The 14,610-nt window shown below is 43.4% G+C and overlaps 1 protein-coding gene across 1 annotated transcript in view; it reads left to right on the top strand.

Annotated features, from left to right (window-relative positions):
- LOC119354877 (probable protein phosphatase 2C 38) overlaps positions 1-4,159 on the top strand; it is an 8,614-nt gene extending 4,455 nt beyond the window's left edge. The window contains exons 2-5 of the mRNA XM_037621624.1: positions 1,216-1,590; positions 1,729-1,846; positions 3,208-3,431; positions 3,524-4,159. Coding sequence (XP_037477521.1) covers positions 1,216-1,590; positions 1,729-1,846; positions 3,208-3,431; positions 3,524-3,925 — 1,119 coding nt within the window. The 3' untranslated portion in view covers positions 3,926-4,159. The remainder of the gene's footprint in view (positions 1-1,215; positions 1,591-1,728; positions 1,847-3,207; positions 3,432-3,523) is intronic.
- Positions 4,160-14,610: the final 10,451 nt, after the last annotated feature.

Raw genomic sequence — 14,610 nt, 5'->3', positions numbered from 1 at the left:
GTGGAGGTACATAGCAAGGCAGCAATTCATTCTCGAAATTTACTTGGAAAGCCTCTCCATTGAAGAGGATCATGAATGTAATCCCAACGCACCGAGTCAAAGGCTTTGTGGATGTCAACCTTGAAAAGAATGGCAGGAGTTTTGTACACGCATACATAAAATTATCATGGATGCTTCTCTTTTTTATGAAAGCACTTTGGGCCTTGGAGGTAAGGCTATTCATGTGAGGCCCAAGGCGAATCGCGAGCATCTTGGCGATGGCATGAGTTAGACTAATTGGTCTATAGTCACCAATCCCCTCTGCTCCATCTTTCTTAGGCAAGAACACAACATTTGCAGAGTTAAGCAATTGGAGGTTAGCAACATGGAGGCTACCAAAAAGGTGGATCACGCGCATGACATCAACTTTAATTGTGTCCCAACATCTCTTGAAGAACAGTCCGGTAAAACCGTCATTTGACATTTGGCTAATGACATGACACACTTCCTCCGTGATGAAGGGGTCGTCAATAGCACTAAGATCACAATCCTCAAAATGAAATTGTTCCCAGTTGAAGTCCTTTCTCTCACTTGCCTTTCGGATGATGTGGGAGAAGTGATCGTGGATGATTCCTCTTTTTTCTCATGCTCGGTGACCCAACCATTGTTATACTCACCCGATGAATGTGGTTCTTTCTCCTTCTCGTATTGACACGCCTATGGAAGTATTTGATATTGGCATCGCCCTCTCTCGGATTTGCAATTCGAGCACATTGCTTCTTTCTTGAATGCTCAAGGACCGCCAAGCTCGCCACCCTTTTCTTGAGCCTTGCCCGAAGATCTTGCTTGGCATGGCGTAGGATCCGGGACTCCTGGCCCACATCAAGCTTAAGGATCTTTAACTAGTATGTGAATCAAAATCCATCAAATGTGACTCTCCGAAACTGTGAGCTCACCCATATGATATAAGCAAATATAATTTTCCCTGTTTAGTGGACTACAGTTGACAACACATTTATGCATGGCATGCACCGTTTGATGCACTTTGGCGTTCTTGGAACCACGTGTTATCTGATGACCAAGAGTTTTCCTTTAGCTATAAGTCGCGTAGGCTTCGTGGTTCTGACCTGCTTGTAGGCTGAAACTGTACGGATTGTGCACTTCTTTCTCCTTGTTCAATGATGTCCTTTTGGGCATTATATAGTTGATTTTAACGTGTTTGCATTCCGCTTGCAGAATTTTGGTTCAAAAGATGGTACCATCTTTTGTGGTGTTTTTGATGGCCATGGACCACAAGGTCATTTGGTTTCCAAGATGGTCAGAGATCTTCTCCCTGTGAAGTTGAGTGCAAATATAGCCAGGGATGAATACAAAGAGTTGTCAAATAACACTGTCACAAATGGGACAACTGAAGGAGATGCTGTGCAAACTGTGGTTGAAGATACCGATGCTACCCTTGGAGCTTTAGAGAATGGAGGGTACCCAGAAATCTTCACAGCATTGAGAACTTCATTCTTGAGGGCATTTTATGTAATGGACAGGGATTTGAAGTCACATAAAAATATTGATTGTCTGTTCAGTGGAACCACAGCAGTCACATTGATCAAGCAGGTATTTTCGTTGCAACAATGATTCTACTTTACTTCATTGTGGAGCTTCACTTGATATTTCTTACTTTGTACTTTACTTTGTTGTGAAGCTTCGCTTGATATTTTTTATTTTAACATGTTCTTCTTGCTATTTCTACAGGGGCAGGATCTTATAATCGGCAACTTGGGGGACTCTAGAGCTATATTGGCCACTAAAGATGAGGATAATCACCTTTTTGCTCTTCAACTGACAGTCGATCTCAAACCAAGCATCCCAAGTACGTTATATTTTAATGATCCCCGTGTGTTCTTTTAAAGGTCTACAACACAATTTTTTCCTCCTTTTCCTTGTGTGACTCTTAGCTACCTTTTACTTTCTGTGTTACAAAGAGTTCTAGTAGCAGTAACACTCTTTTCATTATTTTTGCTGAATCAGCGTTATCGTATAGTCAATTTCTTAAATACATCATGCATCAGTACGTGATAATGAAACTACATGATATGATATATGCATTGCAAAACGTGTAATTTTTTTGCCAGTGTCCTGTTGTATTTGTTCTTAAATTTACCAAAGCTCTTCAACTATGGTGATATTTTATAGATTACTTTTTGGTTTCTAGTTAGGTGGTTTCTAATTTGCTTGTTGGAGCAGTTAGGATGCTGGGAGTATTTCACTTGTGGGTTACTTAAAATCGGATGCATGATTCTACTTGCTGCCTCCAACTAAAAACACCCTAATTGAAGAACTCCTTGTATGGTATGTGCACAAAATTTGGAAACATAACTGAAAAGGTCTCAGGTCGTGACACTGTAGGATGTATTGTGCCTTAGAAAATTATTTTAACAAATAAATGAAGTTGGTTTATTTACATGACATGTGGTAGTTTTATCAAATATCTATGACAACAATATTTTATTTTATTTGAAAAGTGATTATAATATAATTCTGAAGTTATGGTAAGATATGAGAATTATTATACTCCCTCTGTTTCAAAATGTAGTCCATATTAGGTTTTTTATAATTCAAAACATTTCTATGTTTGACCAAGTTTATAATTTTTTTCAACATCCACAATACAAAGAGGGAGTATTTAAGTAAAAATATTGTATTGAACTTTTTACAATCTGCCCTGCTTTTTGTGAGTAAAAAGCTCAATCTGATTTTCCTTTTTTCTGATCTGATAGGGATGTAACAACATGTTGCATCTGCTGTTCAGTTTTAGATCTGACTTTCTTCAGAGTCAGTTATTTAAAGATACCTTGATATCAAAACTTTGAATTGGTACTAATAAAAAGTGTAAATATAACCTATCATGGACACCACACACTCAAAAAACTTATCATTGACAGTACAAACTTGAGAACGGGCCCACATGTTAAAATTTTGGACCTGACATATCTGGCCCGAAACGACAATCTTTTTTACATTGCATTTTATGCAGGGAGCAGATTTTGATATTCCAATAGCTCACTTTGTAATCTTAACTTCAGATTTCATGTCCCACTCCCTTTAAGGACGTCACAAGCTTATTAATATCTTGTGACGACAATGCTTTTGTGGTTTACATTTTCTCTGGGAAGAACTGTATTTGTTATGAGTAGATGCCCATGTAAATGAAGCAAGATGCATGTTTTGCAGGTGAAGCAGCACGGATCAGGGAACGGAAGGGCAGAGTATTTTCTCTCCCAAACGAGCCAGATGTTACTCGTGTTTGGCTTCCGAAGTACAACTCCCCAGGGTTGGCCATGGCAAGAGCGTTTGGAGACTTTTGTCTAAAGAGTTATGGTGTAATTTCTGTTCCTGATGTTTCGTATCATCACATCACAGAAAAGGATGAGTTCGTTGTGTTGGCGACTGATGGGGTGAGCAACTGACCACATATTAACTTGGAACATTTCTGCGAGCTAGATGGTTTTTGTGGCATGTGATCATCTAATTTCTTTGGTCACTGTAGGTGTGGGATGTACTTTCAAACGATGACGTCGTTAAGATTGTCAGTGAATCCACTTCAGAGGCCTCAGCAGCAAGGCTTCTTGTCCAAACGGCTCACCGTACGTGGAGAACACGGTTTCCCACAGCAAAAGTTGATGACTGCGCCGCTGTCTGTCTATTCTTGAAAACAGATTTGACAAATAAATCGTCCGATTCAGGAACCAAAGATTTCGCAACTAATGTGGAACTGGACGGTGGTAAGCATTTCTCGACTGTCAAATCAAGCACTGTGGTTCCTACAGATCTTGCTACCGCATTCGTAACAGGTAATGAGTGGCCTGTCCTTAGCGGCGACCCAATGCCTGCCACTCCGACAAATTTGCTGACGCCTACTTCAGCTGCAAACCAAAGCATGAAAGGTTGAACTTGCCTGCCAGCTGAGATGCTCAGTTAGTTCAAGAGCTGTGTGACTTTGTTTTGCTTACACTGGCCAATGTTGATGGGAAGCCAGTGCGAGTTCTACTCGCAAGTGGGTGTAAGCCTCGATTTTGTTCTTTTGTAAAGTAAAAGGTCAGTTATAGGTTGTGATTGGTTATATTTGTTCTTTGTCCATATAATAATGACCCGTCCTCGTTGACGGCATTGCTAGATTCATCTATGCCTCCTGGCCGTGTCTTTGTTATTGCATTTGTGTTATGTGTACATATGTTCTTAGCATCTTTCGAGAAATTAGAAGCTTGTTTTTAAAATTTTAGTTCACTGTGCAAAATTATTCTGGGGCTAGGTTTTACGTAACCTGTGGCCTTGGACTTCTTTTCCCCAGTAAACCCTAGGTTCTGTCCTAAATTCACTCTTTCGGCGGGTCAAAGCGTCAGTCTTGAATATTTGGATCTGTCTTTGGCCTGCTTGTTTGGATCACCATTTTGAACCCGATTCTTTCTTGTGTGGCCAGTATCCATATCTTCGTAACCTATAAAAAAAACATATCCATATCTTAGTATGTGCATCTCTACCACACTAAACTGTTGAACATGTTGCATACTTAACTGTGGCCAACATTCTGTGCTATACAACATGGTAACTCGAAAAGCTGCCCTACGGAACATGTAGCTTTTGTGACACTCTAGCCATACAACATCTTAAGTTGAATGTTGAATTGCCGTCCTACAAAACCTGCCTTCTAGCAAAATTTGATGCCACTTTATCCATCTGGTTTTGATTCGATGACTCACGCCTTAATCGATATTAACATCCTTCTGCAACATTGCCTTAAAAAAATAGTGTCTGTGAGTCAGTATCAATATCACCATCCTTCCGCGACATTGATTCTAAATATCAAAAGTGTCTTCCTAAGGTACCAAATTCTCCTCAAGGTTAATCTCCTCATTGTCTCTACTTGTACTTAAAATGCATCTCATGCACTTAATTTCGTTATATTAAGCTTAAAACATTTTGATTCCCAAGTATGTCTTCGTAGCTCTAACTTTCTATTAACCCCGTTCGACTATCATCGACTAGTACCACATCATCCACAAAGAACATATACCATGAGATAGCTTTTTTTGTATATCTCCTGTGACCTCAACCACTAAAAAAAATATAAGGACTCAACGCTGCCCTTGGTGCACTCCTATTTGAAAGTCATCAGTGTCATCATCGCTTACTCAAATACTTTTTTTTTGCGATGGAAATAGGGTGTTTTGTTTCAAACTCACAGAATTACAATCCTTAGCAACAAGTTCAGAAATAAAAGGAGGGGGTTGGTTAAGCCAGCACGCAGTGCTATCCCCAGATCTACCATAATTTGCTAAGCAATGTGCAACTTTGTTTTGATCACGAGAAACTTTAACACGAACAAACACCCTATTCTCCAGTAAACCTTTGATTTCTGCCAAAAGATGACCATATGCTGATCTGTCCAGTGAATCATTAGGTAGTGCTGATAAAGCTGCCAAACAATCAGATTGTAGCTGAACTGGTCGATTCGACCGTTGAATTGCGAGACTTACTCCTTCCATAATCGCATATAACTATGCTTCCAGCACCTCATTACAGTGATAAATACGTCGGTAAGCCGCAAAAATAACACCACCTTTGTCATCACGTAAAACCATACCTGATCCTACAGCTCCGTCTTCCGCATAATAAGAACCATCAACAGAGAGAGCTACCCAGCCCGGCGGAGGAGCCGGCCAAGGAAGACATGGCAATGATGACCGAGTTTTTTCAATCACTGGTTCCATCAAGATTGGAGCTTTACCTTTGATCACCTCTTCCACACCCATACAGCCTAATTGTAGCAAAGAGTTAAGATAGCTGCATAGATAATCACAAGACACCTCCGTCGGTGGAATAGGTTTGGCATGCATGACTTCATTACGTAAATGCCAAACCCTCCAGAGCACCATTGTCCCGGACATTGCTCTGCTGACCAGCAAGCAAGTGAAGAAACCATTCATCACCCGTACATGCAATATCATACCTGTTTGGCAATGGCCAACAGTCCTTCATTGCGTCCCATAAGCTTGCCGCGTTGGGACATACTAGTAAAGCATGAAATGACGATTCATCTTCTCGCCCACACATTCCGCATGTTGCCCTTGTACCAATATGACGCCGATTCCTCTCTAAGTTAGTTGCTAGTGTACCAGTAATTACCTTCCATGCAAAAACTTTCATCTTAGGAGGAATCAAGGCACGCCATACAATATTCCACATACCACGTTCACCACCAGGACATGTGCTGCTTGCTCCTTGCGAGAAACGGTCCATGTGCTCACCCATAGCTAAATGATAGGCGCTCCTAACTGTGAAAGATCCCGACTTCTCAAAAGGCCAAGCAATAAAATCTTCCCGCTGTCTTGGCGACGTACGAATTTTCAAAATAGCTTCAACATCAACGTGACAGAAAAATTGTTCCAATAAATTTACCTTCCATGCACCATTAGCATCCAGAAAATCAGCAACTTTATTTAGACGACAATTTCTTTTAGGGGAAATAGGCGTAAAAGGCATACCCCTAGGAATCCATGGATCTCGCCAAGTTTGAATAAGATTACCATTGCCGACTCGCGAGATCATACCTTTTTTCACCAAGTTCAATCCATGTTCGATACCCTTCCAAACTCCTGACGAGTTACTCGGAAAAACTGTATCCAGTAGATTCCCATTTGGATAATATTTAGCCCGTAGTAGTCTTGCACAAAGCGATTCAGGTGCAACAAGGAGTCGCCGGGCTTGTTTAGCAAGCAAAGCTTGATTAAACGCCCTCATATCCCTGAACCCCATCCCTCCTTTGGATTTAGGTAGAACAAATTTATCCCATGCCATCCAAGCCATCTTTTTCTTATCATTTTGCACGCGCCACTAGTAATGTCTCATCAACTTGGACAAATCATCACATACCGAGAAAGAAAGTTTGAAAACACTCATTACATAGGTGGGGATGGCCTGGGCTACAGATTTGATCAAAACTTCTTTACTCGCCGAAGATGAGTATCTTTCACTCCAATCCACAAGTCTCTTGCTCATACGTGATTGTAAGAATTCGAACCTTCCTTTATGCATTCGCCCGTCTGGTACAGGGAGACCCAAATATTTTGCATCAAAAACTTCCTGAGTCACACCAAGAAACCTTTTGATCTCCACAGAAACCGTATCAGGACAATCATCATTAAATAAGATGGAACACTTGGATGGGTTAATAAGTTGACCCGTAGCTGTAATATCATCATACATGTCCTTGATGAGGGCAATGTACTTTCTTGTGATGGTACTTTTTCAAAGCCCACCACATTGATATCTTGCTGCAGGCCTTCTCCAAGGCAATGAACACCATAAGTTGTCCTCCGAGGCATGAAACCAAACTTATCTTTTGTTTCATATTCTAAACTTATCTTTTGTTCCATATTCTGACTCGTACAGATGCTCATATGGTCCGCGTACTCCTGATCCGGCCCATCCGTGGAGTAATTGTCGTATGTGTCGGACCCACACGATTGGACGATGGTTCTAAGAATTGGTTGCCCAAATGCGTGCTCTCGGAAGAAGAGGCAGCGCCGGGATCTTGTGAAGACATTTCTGCAAAATACAGATAATATTTATAAAAACAATAGTATTCGATAAAAATGGAAATCGTTTCAAATCAACCGGCTGAAGATACGCGCAGCGTCAACCGCCTTACTAGCCAACCACGTGTCCCCTGCCTCGGCCGTGATCCCTGAACTTCCGCACTGCCTTTTTTTTCCGATATTAAAAAACAGTATAACACAACTAGAGTAGTTAAGAGCCTCCACAGCGATTTGGCTGTCTCACCCGTCGGATCCTAGGACGTACAATACAGATCGGGCGTCCCTGGTCGCCCGCGCATGTTGCACACCGTCTCTTGGGCCGCTGCTCCAGGGAACTACCTCCCGTTCCTGCCAGTAATCGGGCCATTAAGGCCCACTTATTCCGACTCAGACGCAACCCAACTTATCCAGGTTTCAGCGCTATCCTATCCCGAATGAACAGTTCCTCGGCAATTCCTATTTGACGCGCGCGGGCGGCAAGCTGTCGAAGAAACGCTCGCAGCTGTTTCGTTCGCGTGCATATTGGGCCGGCCCACTACGGGGTTCACGTGCTTCTTTTTCGTTCGCTCATGTTTCTTTCATTAGTTTTTTTTTCTTCCACGTTTGGTTTTCTCACTTGTTTTCTTCTTCTGGTTTTGTTCCGGTTTTCTTCTTCTAGTTTTGTTTACGTTTCTTCTGGTTTGATTTTCTCCTGTTTCTCTTCTGGTTTTTGGTTTTTGTCCTGTTTTCCTCTTTTGGTTTTGGTTTTTCTCTTTTAGTTTTGTTTTTTCAACGAATATACAAATGTTCACTATGTTTCTTAATTTTGTTCATTGTATATTACACAAAGTTCAGTGTGTATCCGAAAATTGTTCAGCGCGTATATTCATTTTTTTAAAATGTTCATTGTATGGAATTGCCCTCCGAAGATAAATGTTCAATGTGTATTTTTAAATTGTTCAGGTTATATCACAAAAATGTTAAATATGTATTTTTCAAATTGTTCAGCATATATGACAAAAAAGGTTCAATGGGTATTTGAGAAATGTTCATCGTATATTACGAAAATGTTCAACGTATATCAAAAAATGTTCAATGATCAATTTTTTTATTTTTGGATCAGTCAGTACATATACTAGTTCTCAAGTACTCACGCAGTGTTTTGATTGTAATGACGCAACAGCTCCAGTGGTAAGGAACGCTAACTCTCTATCGTTGGGTTGGGAGTTTGATTCCTACGTACAACATTCTTTTTTGGGATTTTTGGCACTGGCTCGCTGTAACGCCAAGAAACGGGCCGGTCCATCCAACCGTGCCTTGCGCGAATGCTCATCTTCTTGACGCACGTGAGCGTCAGCTAGGGGCTCCCCAGTTCCTCCGTGCCGCCGTTTCTTCCTCCTCTCCATACGCTGGCGTTCCTCCATCCTCGATGCGCCGGCGATCCACCGGCGTTCCTTCATCCTCGATGCGCTGGCGATCCACCGTGGGCGAGATTATGCTGCGGCGACTGACTCCGCGCCGGTACGTTCGCCCCCCCTCCTCCGTAGCCCCTTCCTGCTACATCGTCCTTCATTCGAAAATACTGTGTGAAACCATGGTCCACTCGAACCTACGCTCGGAGCCACACATCTCAGGGCAGCTTCTGTGGAGATCTGTGTATGACGAGTGTGGTAATGCATAGTGGAAACAATTAAGTCACATGGCGGGAACCATCCCGCGTTAATGCTACTGATTGCTAACAATATAGAGAATAAAATAATGGGCCATTCTTGAAAGAAGTGAGCGCTGTCTCCCATGCACTTGCATTGTTCATGGCTGTTTTAGTGCATACAAAATTTTAGATGTTGACATATACACCATAAATCTACTGGCAACACAGTGAGAGCATCTGAAATTTGTGCAATATCGAATATTTCTGGATTACTATCTAATATTTTTGTTGCATGCTAGAGTTCTAATTTATGGTCAATACGGCGGCATTAAATGTTTTTCCAGTTCTAGCTTTTTTGGATATCTTGAGAATAGACTCGTAGTCATAAGTGGAAAGTTTGTTATTCAAATAGCAATATTCAGACTTCTCTCGATGTACATGTGGCATACAGTTTTTACTGAACATTGCTTCCATAAAAAAAACAGTTCCGACAAGCCTAGCATAGAATTATTTTTGTATTTCTCGTGCTTGGCTCCTGTGCTACAGTAGCATGGGAAGGTGTGCCAGCTCATCATGCCTCAAAAAAATATAGAGACCCCAAGCCTAGGCATCGCTAACGGAGAGACGTATTAAGAATGATAGCACGACATAAGAGAAATTTGAATCTTGACAGGTCTCGGATCCACATGTGAGTCATGCTAGATCGGACAGCTTTGACTGTAGGTTCGGCTGAACCATGGTTTTTTTTTTGTTTTGTTTTTTTTGCGAAACAAGAGCTATCATTAAACAGTAGCATTACAATCATTCTGCAGGCATTCAACTAGAAACCTAGGAACAAAGTTGATCCATAAACATCTCCTTCTAATCGAAGAAGCCTGCTTAGCACAAAGATGTGCCCCTTCATTAGCTCCACGCCCAATGAAATTCAGTTGGAAAAATTCCAAGTTGCTACTGAGCTCTTCAATCTCTTGGAGAATCGGTGCAATTTCTGATCTTCCCTGCTCTCGACTCCTCCAGAGGTTGACTACCTCTCTCGCATCAGTTTCTATTGTGATGTTGCCGAGGCCTAGATCGCAAGCCAGTTTAGTTCCATCCCTAACAGCAAAAGCTTCCATAATCAAAGCATTTTCAGCTTACCCATACCATAAAGCTTGGCCTCTGATCAAGGATCCAGAATGGTCACGTAGGACTAGACCCGTAGCTCCCTCATTCGAGTTCACCTGGAAGCTAGCATCCATATTCATCTTCAGACTTCCTTCTTGTGGCGGCTGCCACTTGACTTGCACCTTTGGGCCACACACTTTATTCTTGCCAGCAGCAACACAGAGATCCATAGCAATATCTGTTGTCCACTTAACAGATTGAGGCACCATTCTAATTTGCTCCTCATGGTGCCTAGCATTCCTCTTCGACCACACAGCCCATCCTCCACAAAGAACAACAGCTGCATCATCTAAAGAAATCATCTCACTGTCAATAAGGTCTATGTCCCAAGTACCCGGATGAAGGTCAGGTAGCTTGAATGAAGTAACAGCCTTCAGCTGTTGCCAGAAAAGTTTTGCCCATGTACACTCAAACAGTGCGTGCCTAATAGTCTCATCTCGCCCACATGATTGGCAAAACGAAATTTTCTCAATATGTCTATCCTTTAGAACCTGACGGCAAGGAATAAACTTCTTGATGATTCGCCACCAAAAATTACGAACCTTAGGAGGCACTCTCATCTTCCATAGCTTCTTCCAGAAAACTTGTTCAGATCCTCTTGAGCCCATCACTGGATTGATAGTAGTATTTGCTACAAGAAGCGCCCTATAAGCAGAGCAGACTGAAAAATTACCGTTCCTTTCCAAATGCCATCCCCACAAGTCTCCATCAAGGCGACCAGTTAGAGTTCTCGTAATAGCCTGGGCATCGACCGGAACAAAATTTGTTTCCAATACTTGTTCATCCCATTCTCCCGTAACAGGGTTCATCAATTCCTCCACAAGGTTAACATCCGATGAAGGAAGCCTTACAATTGGTTTTAAAGTTGAGTTTGAAGGTATCCAAGGATCATCCCAAATTCTCGTGCTTGCACCATCACCAATGCGTTTAATTAGGCCCAACTTTAGAGCTTCACGGCCATACAAAATCGCTCTCCAAGTATGAGAAGCATTCCTCTTATTTCCGGCTGTCAATAGATTACCTTCATGATAATATTTACCTCTCAAGACCCGAGCACACAACGAGTCGGGATTACAAATCAATCGCCACCCTTGCTTCGCTAACATAGCTTTATTGAAGAGTACGAGATCTTTGAACCCCATACCACCACAAACCTTTGGTATAGCGAGATCCTTCCATTTAACCCAATGCATTTTCCTTTTTTTTCATCTCCTCCCCACCAGAACCGAGCCAGCACTGCAGTGATCTTTTTACATAACTTCTTGGAAAGTTTGAAACAGCTCATCGAGTAAGTTGGAATAGCTTGGCATATAGACTTAATAAGAACCTCACGTCCAGCACTACTAAGAATTTAGGTGCCCATCCCGCCACAAGTCTCTTAATAGTAGCAAAAATATGTTGAAAATTCTCATCAGTGGACCTTCCCAGAGCTGTAGGGAGACCCAAATATTTCTCAACTAGTGCCTCAACTGTAATCTCCGTGCCTTGATGGATAGCCGCCTTCATATTGTCATCAGAATTCCCGCTAAAAAATATAGCTGACTTCTGTTTGTTAACCATTTGGCCCGATCCAATACGGTATCTTTCCAGAACTTCTTGTAATCTATTAGCACCTTCAGCTGTCGCCTGAGTGAATACCATACAGTCATCTGCAAAAAGAAGGTGAGAAATCCATGGACAGTGAATACCAACTCTCACTCCACGAGATAAATGTCCAGCTCCATACTTCTTCAACATACAAGAAAAGCCTTCTGCACATAGGAGAAACAGGTACGGAGAAATTGGATCACCTTGCCTAATACCCTTCGAAGGTTTGAATATTTGAGAGTAATTGCCATTAACCCTAACTGAAAAAGAAACTGTTTCCACACAGGACATAACTCTATTAATCCATGCATCTGCAAAGCCAAGTTTGCTCATGATAGCTCTCAAGTATGACCATTCTACACGATCATAAGCTTTTGCCATATCAAGCTTCACCGCACAAGCCCCGGATTTTCCTTTCTTCCTCTTCAAAAAATGGATACACTCATATGCCAAGAGTACGTTGTCCGTAATCAGTCGGCCCAGAACGAAAGCGCTCTGCTCTTCAGAGATTAATCCTTGCAGTAACGGTCTCAATCTCAAGGCTAACACCTTCGAAGCTAATTTGTAAAGCACGTTACATAAAGAAATAGGCCGATATTGACTGAGATGTTGCGGGTTTTTAACCTTCGGAATGAGAACCAACACCGTGGAATTAACCATCTCAGGCATTTGACCACCTTCCAGGAAATCCCTCACTGCCTCACATATCGTGTCTTTTAAAATGTTCCAATGACGGATGCAGAAGCCAGCGGTAAATCCATCAGGGCCTGGTGATCTATCAGGGTGCATCATAAAAAGAGCTTGCTCTATTTCATCGTTCGTAACCGGTGCACAAAGTCTACTGTTCATTGCATCATCCACCTTCCGATCAACCCAAGAAGTCACCAGATCTGGGTCGGTTCCATCTTGAGCAGTAAACAGTCCCTGATAATAATTGAGAACCTCTGCTTCTAGCTCATGTTGAGAATTAGCAACTGATCCATCTTCCCTCTTCAGCGACTTAATTTTGTTAATACGTGCACGTTCCTTAGCCTTGGCCTGAAAAAAAGACGTATTACGATCTCCAGCAGCTAGCCAAAGGGCTCTTGAACGCTGTTTCTCCAAAGCTTCCTCCCTAGATAGCAACTCTGAAATTCTGGCTATGAGTTCCATCTCCTCTCTGCACGGTCCGGATAAAAGCGAATTTTGTGGAACATACCCCAGCCGAGCCCGAAGGGATTTCAACTGTCTTTTCACCGATCCAAACTCAAATTTACTCCAATTCTGTAGTCTCTGCCACACCCCACTCAAAGCTGCACTTATCCCTTGCAGATTACTAGTATTAACGTGCCACGAATCCTCTACTACTTGTGTATACCGATCGTGTCGAGTCCAAGCATTCTCGAATCGAAAAGGTCTACCTTCCCTTCCTTCCTCCATCCATTCAGACTTCCTGACAGAGATGAGGAGAGCACAGTGGTCAGATTCGGCACACTAGACATGGTTAACCACTGTATTATCAAAACACTCCGCAAATCTATCATCCCCCAAAGCTCGGTCAAGCCGGACCTTGATGTTGCTATCCCCTTGTTGTCTATTGTCCCAAGTGTAAGGTGGGCCAAAGTAGCCCAAGTCCTCAAAACGGCAATATTCAATGGTATCCCTAAAAACCTCCATCTTCCACTCCTGCCTCTCATTACCACCTAGTTGCTCGGAGGCATGCAAAACTTCATTAAAGTCGCCCGCACAGACCCACGGGTTATTATATTCCCTTCTCATGAATTTCAGTAGGCCATGGTTCTAAACCTCCCCTCTCGTCCTTTATGCCTTGCAGCTCTACCGCATGCCCTCCGCTCCCGTAATCGAAGCCGCCATACACGAAGCATCGGGCCAGGAGACGGTGCGCGACGCTCGCGGGCGGACATGGACGATGTGGGGCATGAAGTTTTGACGATGTTGGTGTCTTTGTATGTTCCATTCCCTATTCTAGGTTCTCACCCTCTGCATACAAAAAATCATTCAGATTAACTTAGAGCATCTTCAGCCACGCCCCCAAGAAGGCTCTCTAGGCGAGTTTTCGGCCGCCGGCACCAAAAAATCGGTCCAGTCGCGTCCCCAAGGGCCCAATTTTCGCCGTCTCGGGCCGAAATTAGCATCGGCGGACCCAACCCGACCCCGGCGTGCTGGGGGCGCTGGGCGAATCGTTTTTGGCGCGAAAGAGCCGCAGGCCCTCCTTGCCAGCGCCTCATCTCGCTACTCGCCGCTTCGTCGTCCTCATCGCCTCGTTTCCCGCGGCGAATCAATGCCAAAACTGCCACGCGCTGCTGCGCCGGTCAGCCTCCGCCGTTGATGCCTCACGGGCGGCGCAGTGAAAACGAGACGACGCGCGTCTCCTCGCATGCCACGCGTAACGCGACGGCCACACGTACACGCGGCGCCTCCGCCTACATAAAGCCGACCCCCAGCGCGTCGGTGGCATGCACAGAGTCTCCACCGCCGGCGCCACCTTTCTCCCCTTCCTCCCTCTCCTGTCGCCGTCTCCAGCTCAAACAATGGCCGAACGCTTCCCAGACGACGGCGCGGTGGCGAACGGCTTCGGCCGCCGCCACCTTCACGAGTACGAAACTCGGCTCCTCTTCGAGGCCGAGTACCCAGTCCCGCCGGACATGCGGGTGCCCG

The sequence above is a fragment of the Triticum dicoccoides genome, chromosome 2A (assembly GCF_002162155.2).
Source record: "Triticum dicoccoides isolate Atlit2015 ecotype Zavitan chromosome 2A, WEW_v2.0, whole genome shotgun sequence".
In the NCBI taxonomy this organism is placed as follows: Eukaryota; Viridiplantae; Streptophyta; class Magnoliopsida; order Poales; family Poaceae; genus Triticum; species Triticum dicoccoides.
The sequence above is the reverse complement of the archived record's forward strand: the minus strand, read 5'-3'. Positions and strand labels throughout refer to the sequence as shown.